The sequence below is a fragment of the Hydra viridissima genome, unplaced genomic scaffold (assembly GCF_058129835.1).
Source record: "Hydra viridissima isolate aposymbiotic clone 2 unplaced genomic scaffold, HvirCarnegie_v1 scaffold_6, whole genome shotgun sequence".
Classification (NCBI taxonomy): Eukaryota; Metazoa; Cnidaria; class Hydrozoa; order Anthoathecata; family Hydridae; genus Hydra; species Hydra viridissima.
Window position 1 is genome coordinate 14312169 of NW_028324305.1, and position 14599 is coordinate 14326767.

Consider the following 14599-nt stretch of genomic DNA (forward strand, 5'->3'; position numbering starts at 1 on the left):
TTTCTATAAGGAAATAATAAAATATTAAGATTACTTTTATTCAACACATTTTATTTTAACAATATTTATATTTTCATATTTCTTATTTTTTCATAGATTTTGCAATACACAAACTGCCAGATGTCTTTGTCTTTGTAGCTAGGTAAGCTAACATGCCTAATATAAATAGTCTAAGCAAAACAAAAGATGAAGCAATGCCTAAAAACAGATCAAAATAAAAACATTAACAAAAAATATTACATAAATATTGCCAATAAATAATAATAAAATTTTAAGTACAAATAATCGTTTCCTCTTAGGTATTAGTGAACAAGTCAATCAAAATTATTTTTAACTATCATAACCTAAAGTTTGCTAAAGTTACATGTTAAACTAGTGTTTCATGCTCCATCGGCCATTTATTCATTGCAAAAAAAATTTCTTCACATTGCTTTGGAATATATTCATCAGAAATGTTTTTTTTTTTAATCTGACCAATCAACTCAATGCAATCATATGACATCAAATCTTGATACTGAGAAGCTAGAAAAAAAAGTAAATATTTTTATGAAACGGAAAAAAAAAAATATTTCAAATAAAAAATTGTTTCCAAATTAAGAAAAATTTTCATCATAAAAATCATTTCACCACATAAAGTGCAAACATGGTTTATAGCCCAAATTGCCCAGCGTTGAATTTCCAATATCCGATGGCATTGAAGTATATTATAAAAAGGTTTAAAAGATCTAAAACAACAACATGATACAAAAAAAGAAAAAATGTGTAACAAAAAAAAGATTTTCATTAAACAATTAAAATCTTAGCTTTTAAAAAAAAAAAAGCAACAAAAACATTTTTAGTGTTTGTCTTGAGCAGTTCCTTGTTCTCACATAAACACGAAAATGCTACTTATAAAAATGTATTATATTCAGTGCTATTTAAAAAAATGCTATTTATATACAGCTGGTTGTGAGATAACAAAATACATTTTGCTTTATTAGATCCTCTTGAACCTCTTAAAATCAATCTTTACATATTTCTGTTGAGATTACAAAAGAACTCCCAAATGAAATTTATTTTTAAATCTTTTCCCTTAGAAATAGAAAAAATTATACCTGTATGTTACTATTTCTTTATCAATTTTCCCCCATCCTTTCACAGCCTGAGCCTGAGGAAATTATATTATTAACTATAAAAAAATACTAAACTTTAAACATGAGAAAAGTATCTTTAATAAGTTTAACATTGGGATCAATCAATCTTTAGGCTGAATACCAAAGTAAATATTTACATTGAGCAGAGTAAATTAATTTAGTCTAGTAAGCTTGAAGATTTGTTCAGACTTTAAAATAAAAAATGCTGAAATTTACAATAAAAGCGTTTACAACACACTTCAAAGGTTGAAACAAGTTTTTCAAACAAAATATTAATGCATGTATTACCAACTCAAATAAAACCTCCTCTGTGTTTATATATTCCAGGAGATAGGGGGTTTTATGCCAATCAATTGCAAGATTTGCAATAATACCACAAGCAAAGTAACTAACTTGTACTTCAGCACTTGATACAAGACGCCTAAAATGAAATTTAAAAAAACCCCTCAAAAGCATCCGTAAAAAATATAATAAAAAGATAACTTTTTACTTCATCTTTGTTTTATCATAGATTATTTAGAAATTAAAATGATTTGAATTTTTTAAACCTAAAAAAAAAAAATTTATACTTTTTTTTTAATTTTCAATTATGTTTTGAGAAAAATAACTTGAATATAAACTTCAACTTCAATTATGTTTTGAGACAAAAACCTGAATATAAACTTCAAAAATACCTGACATGGTTCATTAATGGTAGGTTTAATATTAAGATACATTGCAATGACTTTACCTCTGCAATGTTATTCTAAACACATTAAATTGTTCATTTTTTAAAAATCATTTACATAGAGAAATGAATTCATTAAATTCATTTGTAAAATATCAACGGTAAATCTAATCTAGGGCAATATATTCAGAGGCCATTTTTTTACTTTGTACTTACAAGCAAGCCAAGTACTTTAGTCTCAATTTGGTCATCTTTAAAACTCTATGAAAGCAATAAAATGCCATTCAATAAGATAAAAGTACTATAAAGTTTGAGCACTTTTCAATTAGTTTAAAACCAAACACAAACCTCAAGAAGTCTGACATACTTATGCAAACCATCAAAATCAATAAACAACTTGCAGGTTATAGGAGATTCATCTAATAATAAGATATATAACATGCATCAAAAAATTTCAGAAATAGCTACTAATCAAAACACCAACCTAAACTGACATTTTCTTTTTTTAAAAAAAAAGTAAAACACATTAGCAAATACCGTTCCAAACAGAAAAATTTGATTGAACCCATTAAATTGCTAAAATTAACAAGTTTTTTTTTTTTTTTTTTAAAATGAAGAACTTAAAAATGTGTAACCTGTTAAATTCCACAGAGCACTCAGATCAAACTTTAGTATTCCATCAATCTAAAAGCAAGACTTAGAAAATTTTTTTTGCTTTTTTTTTTTAAAAAATCATTCAAATAATTCACCAAAATGTCATTTAAAGAAAAAAAAAAGTGTTGATTATCAAGCATGAAGAATTACCATATTTTCATTTAATCGCCTTTCCACAATATCAAGCAGAACCTTCAAAATAACAAAAATAAAAATATTTAAATCACATGAAAAACCACCTTTAAAAAAAAATGAATAAAACTAATTTATCTAATTTAGTTAACCAAAAAATGAGGGATGAACCACATTTTTTGAACCTTTAGAATATTTCATTTAAGTTAGAGCCAAAAAAAAAAAAAAAATGTAAACATGCCATTAAAAGTTCCTTTGTGAAACAAATTGAATCTAATAGGAACTAAACTTATCTAAAATTGTTTTAAAAGCTTTTCTTTGAATTTAATGACCTAAAATTGTTAAACCTTAACAAAATTAATAGTGTGAGAAAAAAATACAGAAAGATCAAAATAAAAAGCCATTTTTGAATAAGCAGCAACATGGAAAACTTCTTGGCTGTGCTGTCACACCTAAAAACCAGTCTCAAACAGAAAAGCAAAATCTGAAAATCAAAATCTCAACATTTACCTTCATTTCTTGATCTTGAATCAAATTGCATATCTCTTTTGATGGGATCTAAAAAATATAACTTAATACAAAATAAATAACAGATTATTATTTAAAAAACAAATTAACAACCTTCAGATGGTAAACTTCTATAAATTTTTTTTCTATCTTAAAATTAGCTCAGCAGCATGATGCATACCTTGCATGCAAGAATTGAAAGTATTGCAACAGCCATTCGAGTAATGTGCAAATCATCATTTTCCTGGAATAACATCATGCACTTCAAAGATAAACGACACATGGTTACATGGTCAAATTTCTAAACCAAAAACAAAGTATTTGGTTTAAAAAAATTGAAAATACCAAATTTTATAAAGTAAAAGTTATGAAGGTTATACAAACAAAATTAAAAAAAGAAAAAAAAAACTTAAGAGAATTTGATAAGAGAAATTGAAAAAAAATTTTTTTTTAAAAACCCAGCTACATCAATAGCTACAACTATCTGTAAAAGTATGTTCCAGTACAAAAAGTTTTTATAAAACTCTGTTTAGCTTTGTATTTTTTTTTAAAAAAACGGTTAAAAAAGAAAAGAAAGTTCAAATATAAAAAAAAAATTATATCAAAACAAAATTTTTTTATTGAAAAACAATAAATCTTTTAAACCCCCACTTAATACAATCTTTCAGTAATAGGTTTAAATTCAAAAAATTTTAAATAGCCTTTTAGTATACCCAAATAAAGAGTAAGGTCACAATAATTTCTTATCAACTTTTAAAAAAACTACATACTTTTTCCTTTTTATTAACCTCTCAAAATCCTAATTTTGACCCCTAATAAATACCTACATTACTACCTTGATTTTGAGCCCTGATGCCTACAAAAAAAAGTGTAATAAAAAAAAAAGTTCTTACAGCAAAATGTAACATCTCATCAGTGCAGATGATCAACAGACAATTTTTTACCATCTGAAATAAAAGTAAACTTAAATTTAATGGAAAATTCTTAACTGAAAAACTTTCTTATCGGAAAAGTTTTGAACTGTATCTTTAAGTTATGAGACATAAGTTATTTATACCTGAGTGGAATTAATATATAAGGATAAAACAACAGAGGTAATTCTTGCAACTTCACTGAAAAAACAATAACAGAAAAATTATTTTTGTATTTTTCAGAAAATAAAGGAGCAGTAAATTGATTGCATTCTTTTTTCTATACAGCAATTTTGAGACTCAAGATAACTCTTACCTCAAGAGAACAACATTCGATTTGTTGTTTTTTGTATTGCCAGCATAATCTTTGTTTAAGTGAAATACGCATGCCCTTGATAAATTTAAATTTTATCATTACTATTTTCAGCTAAAAAAGATGCAGTATAATTTTTGTTAATAATTTAAAGAACTTTATATAGATTTACGTGGCGGCCATTTGCAATTGTTGATTCTGTTTGTACTTTTCCATTATTTCTAAAACTATCTAGAAAAAAAATTTTTTTAAATCTTTCAACAAAAGTTCAGAATAGTAGTTTTAATAAAGAAATATTATTTTGGACTTATGTTATGCAGCACCAAATTTACCTTTAAAACATAGGGTTTTCTTTTTTTCCAAGCTGAGCAAACATGAAACAATCCCTTTAGTACCTCTTTCATATATGTTGGACGCCTGTTATAACGTAACAATGAGATAATAATCTGATCTTCCAGCATACACCCAGATATCTATAAAAAGTAAAAAAAAACAAACTATTTATTAAATTTCACTTTCAATTTAAATTTCACAACATTATTTTACAGAAAACAAAACTTCATAATGCTTGAGAATGCTTATAGGAACTGTATGAGAAGCATTTATAGAAACTGTATAAATGACATTTACACAGTTTCTATAAATGTAGGAATAGTACTTTAGGAATTATACGAATAAAATTTTCTCCACTGTAATAGATAGAAACATTAAATATTATTAATATACCTTCAGTGCTCTATAAGTACTTGCAATATCGCCATTGATGCAAAACTTTGATCGAGACATACATAATCCGAGAAAAATAAGTTTCTTGTGAGAATCGATAAAGTTTTTTATAAAGTTATCATTTAACTTACATATACCTGATATATCAAGAGACTCCAACATTGCCAAGTGTGATGATCCAATATTCAAAAATTGATTTACATGAGTTTTGATCAAGTTTTTTAAGGAGTGATTAACAACTTCTGTATTTCCCAGCAGAATGTTATTCGATTCAGAAGGATCTATATCAACAGACAGATCAAGTTCTTGAAGATTTCTTAGATATAAGAAATGTTCAATGCAATCAAATGATTCCAATAGATGTTTAGAATTCAATAATGGAAATAATATTAAACTTTTTAAAGAAATATTTTGCAGAAAAATTATGGAATTCAATTCAATATCAGTTGTTACTTGATTGAAATAAATATGGAGCACTTCTAGTGCAGGGCATGATTTTATCAAACTGTTCCAATTATGGTTGGTAAACACATTATTATTGCTGTGAGAAGGGCTATTATAATATAAAAATACCAAATTTGGAAATTTTACAAAAAAATCAAATACTGATCCAGAAAGAACTGTAACATCAGGATAGAAGTCTAATTTTAAAGATGTAAGAGTCTGACAACTGTTTGAAAAAGAAAGTGACAATTTACAAATATCCCACTTTTTTGATAAACTAGAACCAAGCTCAATAGATTTAAATCGATAAACAGAGTAATTTAACAACTCAGTTCCACACATCTCCATATCAATATCAGGTAACTTCAAATGCTTTAAATTATATTGAAACGAGTTACTAAACAGTTTTAACGATTCATTACATATGTTTGGATTTATTGATGATGCGAGTTTGAGCAAGTTTTCAGCTAAATGATTTGGGACTTTAACTTCTTGAGAAAAAAAACGAGTGTTTTTAAATTGGTTTTTATCTTCTATAATTTTTTCAGTGGTAAGCTCCAGGAAGCGGTTTGCAATAAGAGAAAGGCAAGCATCCTCTAGGGGCAATGGATAGAAACTGTAAACTTCATCATGAACTGAGCGTGGTTGGGTTTGCACCATTTTGTCAAATATAAGAATGTTTTTTTATTCTAAATGCAATTAATATACCGATGATGCAATCTTAAAAAAAAAAAATTATCATTATAGTTTACAAGAACCAAGTGAAAGTGTGTTACCTTGTAACACCTCAAGAGAATTAACAGTATTGTTTTATTTTTTAAAATACAAATGTTTTTCAAGTGGTAACAATTTTTACAAATAAAAACATTAATTCTGCATTAGGAAAAGTAAGTCAAAATAAAAGCTAAATTTCTTTTGAATGAAAAAGATAAATTTTTTACTTTACAAACACATCTAAAACTTTTTGCTAACTGATAAATAATGTGCTTTCTTTATTTAGTAAAAAAGTAACAGATAATTGTGTGTGTTTTTTTTTTTCAAATAAAGTATATAGCAGAAAAGTAACTGATAATTGTATTTTCTTAAAAATAAAATATGTAGTAGAGAAAATTTTTTGAAACAGCAAAACACATAATATAATCCATACATTAAAAAGTTTTATGTTGAAGCAAAACAAAAATAAAAAATTTAAATATTACACTATAATACATTACATAGTATGTATATATATATATATTTTTTAAAATCACATATATACATTTAAGCTACATTTACACTAAAACATTAAACTATACAAATAATTATATTGGTACACTTTTATATAAAATATACATGTCTTAAAAATGTAAAGTTTTCAGTTTGGGAAAAAATGCTTTTTTGATATTGCAATATTCTGGCTGAAACCTGTTGCAACTGCTTATAGTCTAAGTATAAAGATACGGAGATCATTTTGTTAAAAAAAATACCAGCTTTGAATTTATGACTCCAATTAAAATCTATTTATAATTTTGCCCTTATTATGCAAATTCCTCCTTTATATCATTTGTTGCAGGGCAATCAGTGTTACATAATTCAGCAGGATTCACTAGGAAATGCTGTAGATATTGATCAATATACCAAGACTCATTGTCAATCCAATTTTTTAGATCACAATAATTAAACTCAGTGTATAGCTCTTTATAAAAAAAAATAAAATTTAGATAGCTAAAGGAAATAGTATTAATATATAAAAAAAATAATACATATAATACAATATTTGAAAGAATTCTAAGATTTTTAAAGATTTGTAAAAGTTACTTATAGAGAATTCTTTTTACTTTTTTAACTGCTATAATAACAAAGGATTCCAAATCAATAATCTCACCATCAGCTGTTACATTTTCCCCATCCACTAGTGCCATTAATTCTATCTCACTTTCTGTTCGGTTTATAATATTTAAGTTTGCTTCATTGCAATTATCTATTAAATGTTCTAAGTGAAACCCGATAGGTTTTTCTTCTAAGGAATTAACATTAGTTTCAGCAGTAGCTTTCAAATAATTAGGTAATAATTGTACTTTATCATTCATAGCAATAGCAACTTTATCATTTATAGCAACAAACGGATATTCACATTCAATACCTGATAAAGAATCAGATACAGGTGGTACTTGTAATATTTTTTCTGAAATACGTGTGTTCATACTTGACTGCTTTTCAATAACCATTGCACTATTTGAATACTGATGCTCAGGATTATGGATGTAAGGGGTTTCCAATACTGGAGATTTTTCCATTTGAATAACTTTTCGAGACTTCTTTGGAAAAATTTTACTATCATAGTCAGACTCTGCTGAAGTAAGAGCTAGGATAATTATAAAAATAAGGATTGTTAAAATAAAAGTTGTCATCATCAATCATCATCAATCATCATCAATCATCATCACCATCACCATCATCATCATCACCATCATCATCATCATCATCATCATCATCATCATCATCATCATCATCATCATCATCATCATCATCATCATCATCATCATCATCATCATCATCATCATCATCATCATCATCATCATCATCATCATCATCATCATCATCATCATCATCATCATCATCATCATCATCATCATCATCATCATCATCATCATCATCATCATCATCATCATCATCATCATCATCATCATCATCATCATCATCATCATCATCATCATCATCATCATCATCATCATCATCATCATCATCATCATCATCATCATCATCATCATCATCATCATCATCATCATCATCATCATCATCATCATCATCATCATCATCATCATCATCATCATCATCATCATCATCATCATCATCATCATCATCATCATCATCATCATCATCATCATCATCATCATCATCATCATCATCATCATCATCATCATCATCATCATCATCATCATCATCATCATCATCATCATCCTTATCCTTATCCTTATCCTTATCCTTATCCTTATCCTTATCCTTATCCTCATCCTCCTCATCCTCCTCATCCTCCTCATCCTCCTCATCCTCCTCATCCTCCTCATCCTCCTCATCCTCCTCATTCTCCTCATCATCATCATACTGTTTTTAATAATAACTATCTAGGTTTTATCTTTATAAACTAATACCTCTTTTAAGATATCTGCAGCACTCATCATCTTCCATTTTCTTGCTTTTAACTATTCTGAACTGATTTTGTAAATCTATATTGGGATCAACAGCAGTCATATGTTTGTAACATTCAGTAATTTGATTTGTATTTAAGCCTAAAAAAATTTACATAAAAAATAGTAATTAATAGTCATAAATGATCGAGTAAATTATTACTTAAATTGTTGTTAAAATGAAGTTTCATAACACTTAGAAATGACTACATTTTAATTTACATAGGTTTTACATTACCGTAAATTATCATAAATTATCATCATCATACATTGGTTTCGCATTTACCTGAGAAAATCTAAACATTATTTATTGAAAAAGATGAATCAGTAAGGATAAACTTGTTTATGGAGTGTGAACTGTTCAAAATACTTTTGAAGTAACTATGTGGTGTGATGCAAGCAGAATAGCTACTGGCACAGTTTTCAAAGTAGCTGGAGATATAATGGAAGATTATGTTCATGATTAAGAGAAAAAAAAGGATACAGTCCATAAAAACCTACTGGAGCTGTAATCAAAGGGATTACCACATTTTTTATGGAGGCATTTTAATCCCAATCCTGAGCTGAAAAATGGGCGACTTTTTTGACATTCATGGAAAAATTGCGCATTACTTTACATAGCTATATCTTCTCCAAAAATTCATATTTTAAAATTAATCTTTCAGTTTTTTATCTCATGATAATTTGTTTATTATAATTCTATTTTTTTGTTCAAACTTTTATTTATAAACAGTCAAAATTATCAATATTTTAAAAAAATCTACTATTTTATAATATTGAAATTTTCTTCACATATTTAACAATAAATTATATTTATAATTTGTAAAATACATATATGATAATCACTAATAATGTTTTAAACTATAGTACTGAATAAAACATTTTCCTTTATGTAATGGTGCATTACAAAATTAACTAATATACCGCATTTTGCTACGCATTTTGTGGATCGCACATACATGACATCACCTTAGAATATCTTTCTTTTAACCACTGCCTACAATCTTTTCCAAAGTATGTTTTTCATATCCATACTTAGCCCCCCCTCCCCCCCCCTGTGGATCTGATTTTAAAGATGTTTCTTGAATACTGGATGTTGAGGGTTCTGATTTCAGGGTTCGAATATCTTCCAATGAGTTGTCATCAGTCACCTAGAGCATAGTGATATTCTTAAAAAATTGCTTTTACAATATTTTCTATATTTTACAGAGTTTTATATAACAAATGATCCTGCTAGTGGTGAAGTGTAGAAAACAACAATGACCATATTTCTCATGTCAATGTAATGTTCTTTTATAACTTAACTCATGCCTTCAACAACAGCAAATTCCCCTCCTGACAAGAACAATGGCAGTACCCGATGCAAATTATCCACTTTTTGAAGTTTTGCTACTAGTTACAATTTCTGAATCCAATCAGAAAATTCTTTAGAACCTTCGTACTGAGACAAGAAATCCGCAACTTGATAATGATACTCATTGATGAAATAGCTCGTAACAATATTTATATTTCATATCTTTTTTCATATACATACATTTAAGTCTACTATATAAAAAATATAACAGCTTTATTTGAAATATAGATCTATTTATTCCTCTCTAATGTACATGAATCTAAATTTAACATAAAACCACTACTCTCATTAGAAAATTGTAAAGTATATCGGTTTAAAAGATTTTTTGCTTAACTGTGTACTACTCTCCCTACAGATCAGAACTACGTTTAACAAATTTAAATGCTAACAAGAACAATGGCTTGCTTCTTAACCTTAGATTAATTGGAATAGTAATGCAGGCTTAAGAAACAGAATATATTAAACCTGGGTCTTAAAACAGCCACCAGAATATATTAAACCTGGGTCTTAAATCATAGTTTATAAGGAGAATTTCTAAATAACTAGGTGTTGAATAACAAAACAACTTTTAAATCCTTTGTAATTTATTTCAGAAAGCCTGATGAGTATATTTTATGGCTCAGAGAGTCTGGCTACTAACTAAGAAAAAGCTACGAAGTCTTAGAGTTTTTCAACTGTGTAAGAAACTTTTATTGAATAAAAAACTGGTGGCTTTAATTATCAAGAAGTTAATTGAGAAAAAAGCAATATTAAAATGTCTAAACAATAAAGGACTGGAATTCCACAAAAGCGATATTACTAGTACTTTTAATTAAAGAACATTTAGGTTTGATCAATTAAATCATAAAGATAATTTGCAGAACTAATTTTAACAAAATTGATCCTATTGAACCTGTGCCAACTATAATAAGCTTGTCATTAAAGTATGCAAAGAAAAGTAAAAGAAGTATACCAATACCTTTAAAGCACTTTTTTTCATTTTCATCTGTTAACTCTCCTACATTTCTTTTGGTATCAAACTGTGTGACAAAGATAATAAAATCATCAACAGGAATATTGTACGCTTTAGCAACCAATTCAATGCCTTTTCTTGTTTTAAGGAAATGAATAATACACTCTTCTTCTAAAAACTTATCTTCTTTAGCTTGAGATTTTTCTTCTAGTTCTTTAATGCGTTTCTTTAGGTTTAAAAGTTGAATATTGGTGGAAAATGAATCTGAAACTAAAGAATTGACAAACAATATAGATTTGTTTTACTTATAAATAAAATACAAACAAATTCACTATCAAAAAGTCAGTGAGATTAAATCCAAACATTATGAAACTTATTTAAACATACAATTGAAGTTTATCTAATTTTCCGCTTTTTTTAAGCTAATGTTTTTTGAAAAAAACTTGTTACAGATTTCTGAAAGGACTGTATTTTATAAACAGAAACTTTTCCATAAAAGGATATTTATTTTGTAAAGAATCAATTGATAGGAGTATATTTATTGATGTGAAAATAATAACATAAAACTGATGTTAAAACACTATATTCTGTTAATACTAGCAACAATTAGACATAATTTGTAATGGAAAAACTATGAACTGTTATTTGTAAGACCTGGGATTAGGCATAAGAAAGAGGTTAGCTCTTAATATTTTGGAAAGTTAATAACTGCTATTAATCAATTATAAACCTACATTCAAAAAATTATTTTACAATATCACATTTAGATATACATACATACCTAAATGAGTAAAAATGAGGAAATTTCATAATTAACATAAAAATTGTAACTAAAAAATCACCATCTGCCCGATGAAAGTCAAATTTTACCTAAATGCTATATTTACTTACAATTATTCTTTTGTAAAAGATTCTTTGATGGAATTGATGAAGGCAATTTGGTTATCACATCTGGAGATTCCTTTATAAAAGATGAATCTAATTTTTTTAGCCAACAATGTAATGTAGATTTTGGAATACCAAATACTTTTTCTGCAGAGCGCAAACTATTACCATTTCTTATGAAGCTAATAACTTTCTCTTGTTGTAATTTTGAGTAACTACCATATAATTTTGGGATTTTTGTATGAATAGTATTTGTAACAATTGGTGAAGTGCAACTTTCAGGATTTTTTAAGTATGTCTCAACGTTATTTACCAACGTTGGAAGAGATGTCATAATTGCTCATGAAAAATAACTATTATTTATGTACATAATAGTGCTAAACTATATATACATTGGACTTTGGTATAAGGTATATATACATTTATGTTTATACTAATCTGAACAAAAAAAAAGCAATGCTGTAAATAAATAGATAGCTGCAATACAGATAAAGCATGTACAAATGCAAAAAAGCACATAGGTAGATAGGTACAAAACGCTTAAGAGAAGTGCAAATATAGTAAACAGTAGTAAGCAGTTAACTGCGGTACACACAGAACAAAAAAAAAAAAAAGAGCGAGTCGAAGTTTTAAATCTCGTTGTATTTAAGCCAACTCTTACAACCAGTGAATTTTTCAGACATTTTAGAATTAAACACCATAAGCTCAAAGTACATTACTTTTTATATTTTTTAAAACTTTTATTGCAAGAGCAACATTAAAACAATATTAGCATAGAATTTATACACTTTAAAAAAATTAAATTGAGGAATGTAACTATACTTAAAATGTGGATTTAATTTTGGCTAATACAATATCTGTTGACGCAATATTTTTTAACGTCTTTAGTTAGGCTCAAGTCTTATGAGCTTTTCTAAACAAACAGCGTATATAAATGTAATGCACGCAAATTATCGACCATCTCAACTGTTTCCGGGAATAAAATCTTACGGTCGTAAAGTTTCGTTCCCATTTCGGTTTAGAATGGTAATTTGTCAAAAGATACTTGATGTTTACGGGTACGGGCCAAGTATTAATACCCGTACAACAAGCATTACCGTATTGACATTGCCCGTACAATGTGTCTTACCCGTATATTCTTGATATATTTTAAATGCGTTTTCATTAAGTTAAACTCGAGGTTTGAGGTTTAATAAAATTTTAGAGCGAACTTTTTCTGTTTAAGAAAGTCTCTCAGATAGAATTTTGTGGTCCCAAGGGGAGGCTGAACTTCTGTATGACTTCCTAGCTCCGCGCAGTCAGAAACTTTCAAATTATGTTAGTTATGGCAATTTAACAGGCAATATTGCTCGTACTTGCCCGCTTGTCGAACCCGGACACTTCGAGTATCCTGTGACTAATGATAATGTTAGGATCGTTACCTAATCGTTTAGTGAAAATTTAATCTTCATAGAGGGATCTAAATTCACTAACAACGATTTTGGTAGTATCTTTACTACAGCTTATTCTACATTGATGCTGTGTCTATTCTGAACAATAAGGGACGAGTTCAAACTTTAAGCACAAAGAGACGATCAAATGTAGCATTATATCCAAACTTTCTTTATCAAACTCATAGAGAAAAAACAGCATCAGAAGTCAACGTATCGCCAGAATGAGTAACAAGTTTTACCGTATAAAATAATGAACACTCCGTTATATACAAACTTACAAAGTTTATCAACTAGTTAACAATTTTTTCATTAAAACAAAGTTTCGCTGACGCGTATTTATTGTTTATGTAAGGGCATATTTCTAATTTTCTTGATATTTATTGAAATAGTCTTGACTGTAAATTTAGTAATACGTTCTGTAATACTTAAGTGATTCATTTTATGAAACTTAACTGCCCTGTTTCCAACAAACTAAAACTCTAGGGGCGTCCAATAATTCCCAAAACAAAATAGTTGGACGCCCTTCTTCTAGAGATGCACCAAAAAGGTTTTAAGAACCATCACGTTTAGCACTCATCCGGAGACCACTCATTATCAATCTTCATTCCTTCCTTTCATTCCCCTTTTATTTTGCGTACGAAGGAGGCAATGGTTTGCCCTTTTTTTCTCCTTTTCAGACCAACAAAAGAACGGGCGGTAAGTCTCTCCCCTAACTAAGTTCTTTTCGGTTAAAGACAATTTGTAAAGTCTTTAACCGAGAAGAGCATTATTGCTAGAATTGTTTAAAAGAGGCAGCCGAGGCTGTTTAGATAACTAAGGGAATACCTCAAGATCAGTAACTCAATTTATTTCAGATCGACAGTGCTATAGGAATCTATAGCATATATGTTGTCGTTATACCGACTCATTGTTAACAACTTTAGCGATTGTAGCGCTGAATTTAATGTCAGCGTTTATTTTCTGATATAAATTTCTCCGGTGTCAGTGACAAAAGTTCTATAGTGCTACAACATAAACACCATTTTGTACTTGATTGAGAAACAAATTGAATTATCAAAAAGCTCTTTAAACTTATCATATTGGACTTATTGTATATTATAGGAACTAACTTTGTCAAAAAATTTTATGGAAACTTTCTTTTGAAGTTTAGTTACCACTAATATTTTTCTTACTGATTTTAACCTACAAAAAATCTTTCTTTAAAAAGAAGATTTATGAGAGTAGCTTATTTTTAATTCAATTTTAAGAGATGTTGCTCTTGGTAAACGAAAATGAAAACAGCAATCCGAAAGTGAAAACAGCGACGCAACCGCAAACGAAA

General features: G+C 27.9%; 2 protein-coding genes and 1 pseudogene across 4 annotated transcripts; all 3 read right to left on the reverse strand.

The window, feature by feature from the left end:
• Positions 1 to 14599, reverse strand: part of LOC149887157 (uncharacterized) — a 563485-nt pseudogene that overhangs the window by 42326 nt on the left and 506560 nt on the right.
• Positions 79 to 6244, reverse strand: LOC145190274 (protein zyg-11 homolog B-like). Of its 3 annotated transcripts, none has more exons than XM_090089551.1 (18): positions 5044 to 6244; positions 4650 to 4790; positions 4490 to 4548; positions 4321 to 4395; positions 4151 to 4205; positions 3987 to 4040; positions 3275 to 3394; positions 3097 to 3144; positions 2605 to 2646; positions 2436 to 2484; positions 2149 to 2219; positions 2017 to 2061; positions 1808 to 1878; positions 1422 to 1554; positions 1095 to 1147; positions 628 to 725; positions 365 to 522; positions 79 to 198 (listed from the first exon to the last, which is right to left on the reverse strand). In XM_090089551.1, exons 1-17 carry the CDS (start codon positions 6145 to 6147, stop codon positions 368 to 370), a joined length of 2373 nt encoding a protein of 790 aa, XP_089945677.1. In that variant the 5' UTR covers positions 6148 to 6244; the 3' UTR covers positions 79 to 198; positions 365 to 367. The 3 variants fall into 3 exon arrangements, with proteins under 3 accessions (XP_089945677.1, XP_089945678.1, XP_089945679.1); XM_090089552.1 differs by having other exon boundaries at positions 345 to 522; XM_090089553.1 differs by lacking the exon at positions 79 to 198 and having other exon boundaries at positions 233 to 522; positions 5181 to 6182.
• LOC145190061 (uncharacterized) lies at positions 6958 to 12313 on the reverse strand. The gene is made up of 5 exons (XM_090089554.1): positions 11852 to 12313; positions 10967 to 11230; positions 8619 to 8756; positions 7352 to 7831; positions 6958 to 7162 (listed from the first exon to the last, which is right to left on the reverse strand). The coding sequence occupies exons 1-5, from the start codon at positions 12177 to 12179 to the stop codon at positions 7005 to 7007; spliced, it is 1368 nt and encodes a 455-aa protein (XP_089945680.1). The 5' UTR covers positions 12180 to 12313; the 3' UTR covers positions 6958 to 7004.